General features: G+C 58.0%; 1 protein-coding gene across 4 annotated transcripts in view; it reads left to right on the top strand.

Annotated features, from left to right (window-relative positions):
• Nucleotides 1-322: 322 nt before the first annotated feature.
• The window catches only part of LOC123242689 (retinol dehydrogenase 8-like), an 8,427-nt gene continuing 6,934 nt past the window's right edge, over nucleotides 323-1,815 (top strand). Inside the window, exons 1-2 of one of the 4 annotated variants that reach the window (XM_044670644.1) lie at nucleotides 323-411; nucleotides 1,413-1,673. In XM_044670644.1, coding sequence (XP_044526579.1) covers nucleotides 1,577-1,673 — 97 coding nt within the window. In that variant the 5' untranslated portion in view covers nucleotides 323-411; nucleotides 1,413-1,576. The other 3 variants (XM_044670663.1, XM_044670652.1, XM_044670636.1) reach the window with 3 other exon arrangements.

The raw sequence follows: 1,815 nt of genomic DNA, 5'->3' as shown, positions 1-1,815 counted from the left end.
AAACAAAACACTGGATATGGACCCAGGTGGACTAGCTCTTTGAGGAATTTACTGTTTGATCTAAAACAGCTCACTGCCTCAGGGCTTTTAGTTTACTCGTCTGGAAAAAAAAAAAAAAGAAAGCTAGGTTCTTTCCAATTCTGAACTGGCATTCCAATCCCTGAATCCCAGGATTCCAGGCATGACTTTCGAGAATTCTGTCGCATTTCAGACTCGGAGGGCATCCTGGAGGTGGTGCCGGTTCCGGACTACAATCCCCGGCCTGCCTCGGGCCGGGAGAGGCGGGGCTGGGAGCAAAGGGAACTGGAGACGAGCCTGGGCAGCCGCCCGTGGTGCTGCAGGTACCTGGGCCAGGGCTGCGGCCATCACCATCGCGGGGCAGTAGGACAGACGGACCGGGAAGGCGCCGGGGTGAGCCAGTGCTAGAAGTCTCCGGGATCGCTTGCCTGGCCCTTTAAATATTTGGGGAGTGGGGGGAGGCGGGGGCGGGAACAGCTCCCAGCCCCTCCCCCTAGGCTGGGGACCGCCCCAATCCCCCTGCTGTTCTTCACCCTTATCCCTGGGGTTGGGGTCTTGGAAGGGGCTTCCCTTCCTTTATCCATCCCCCCCTTTCCCCATCCCCCCATCCCAAACCTACCCCTATTAAGCCCCTAAATCCAAGTCCTAAGCCTGCCCGGAATAGCCCTGCGGGAGTTGGCCGGCTCCCTGGCCGGGCGAGAGACTAAATGGCTGGACGGAGGGAGGAGGGGGAGGCCATAGGGATGTTTCCGACCCACCTCTTCCTGCCAGAATGTACTGGTTGGGGAGAACGTAACCTCCGCCGCCCAAGCCCCAAACCTGCGGGACTCCCGTGTCTGGTTCCCAGCCTCTAATCCCACAGACATCGCCTTCCATTGCCACAGCTCTGGGAAAGCCAGCAGGGTGCCTCTTACCGGTCGGGCTTCCCCACTCACACCTGTCTGACACTGCCCTCCCCTCTCCCCCCCCCCCCCCCCCCCCCGTCCCCCAGCGTTTCGGGGCCTGCCCGGCGAGGGGGCAGAGGGAGAGCCCCTTAAGCAGGGGCGGGGGGTGCGGGTAGGAAGTAAATGCCTGGCTATGTCGGTGGGGCCCTCCGCCAAGGAGCAGAGGCTGTGCGCCGTCTTCGAAGGAAGCAGGGTGGAAGGGGACGGTAAGAATAGACGGAGTTCAGCAAGTGCCTTTCCCTGTTGGGGCCCCTACTGCCTCATTTGTATTGCAAATCTATTAACCTCTTCTGGCCTCTGTTTCCTTAGCTGTAAAAGGAGTGGGTTGGACTAGAGGGTGTGTCCCCAAAGTCTTGTGGCTGGCTTGTACTGTGTATCCATGATCCTGGCTAGGGGTCTGCTTGGTTGTGTGGGGGATACTTTGTCACCTTTAGATCTCCTACTTCCCAGCTCTGACGTTCTGTGCTTTGATGTCCTGCCCATCCGCGCTCCTCCCTCCATGTTCTGAGAACCCTCCAGCTCGGATGTCCAGTGTTCTAAGGATCCCTCCCGCTGGGATGTTCTGAGTTCTAGGATTTAGCTGCTTGGCATTGCCAATCTTACCCAAGACAGCAATGGCCTACAAGAATGTGCTGATCACTGGTTGCTCTTCTGGCATTGGTCTGGCCCTCGCTGTGCGGCTGGCTAAGGATGAGCTGAAGAGGTTCAAGGGTGAATATCCTGGATTCTCTTCTTATGGCCTCCCTCCTCCCTGCCCCACTTTTTCCACTCCTGTATGGGACTACTAGCATCTGCTGTGGGGGCTGGAAAGATTTCTTTTGGGAGGAGGGCTTAGGAATCTTCTCAGATAACC

This window comes from Gracilinanus agilis, chromosome 1 (assembly GCF_016433145.1).
Source record: "Gracilinanus agilis isolate LMUSP501 chromosome 1, AgileGrace, whole genome shotgun sequence".
NCBI lineage: Eukaryota > Metazoa > Chordata > Mammalia > Didelphimorphia > Didelphidae > Gracilinanus > Gracilinanus agilis.
This window is presented reverse-complemented; position numbering and strand designations above follow the sequence as displayed.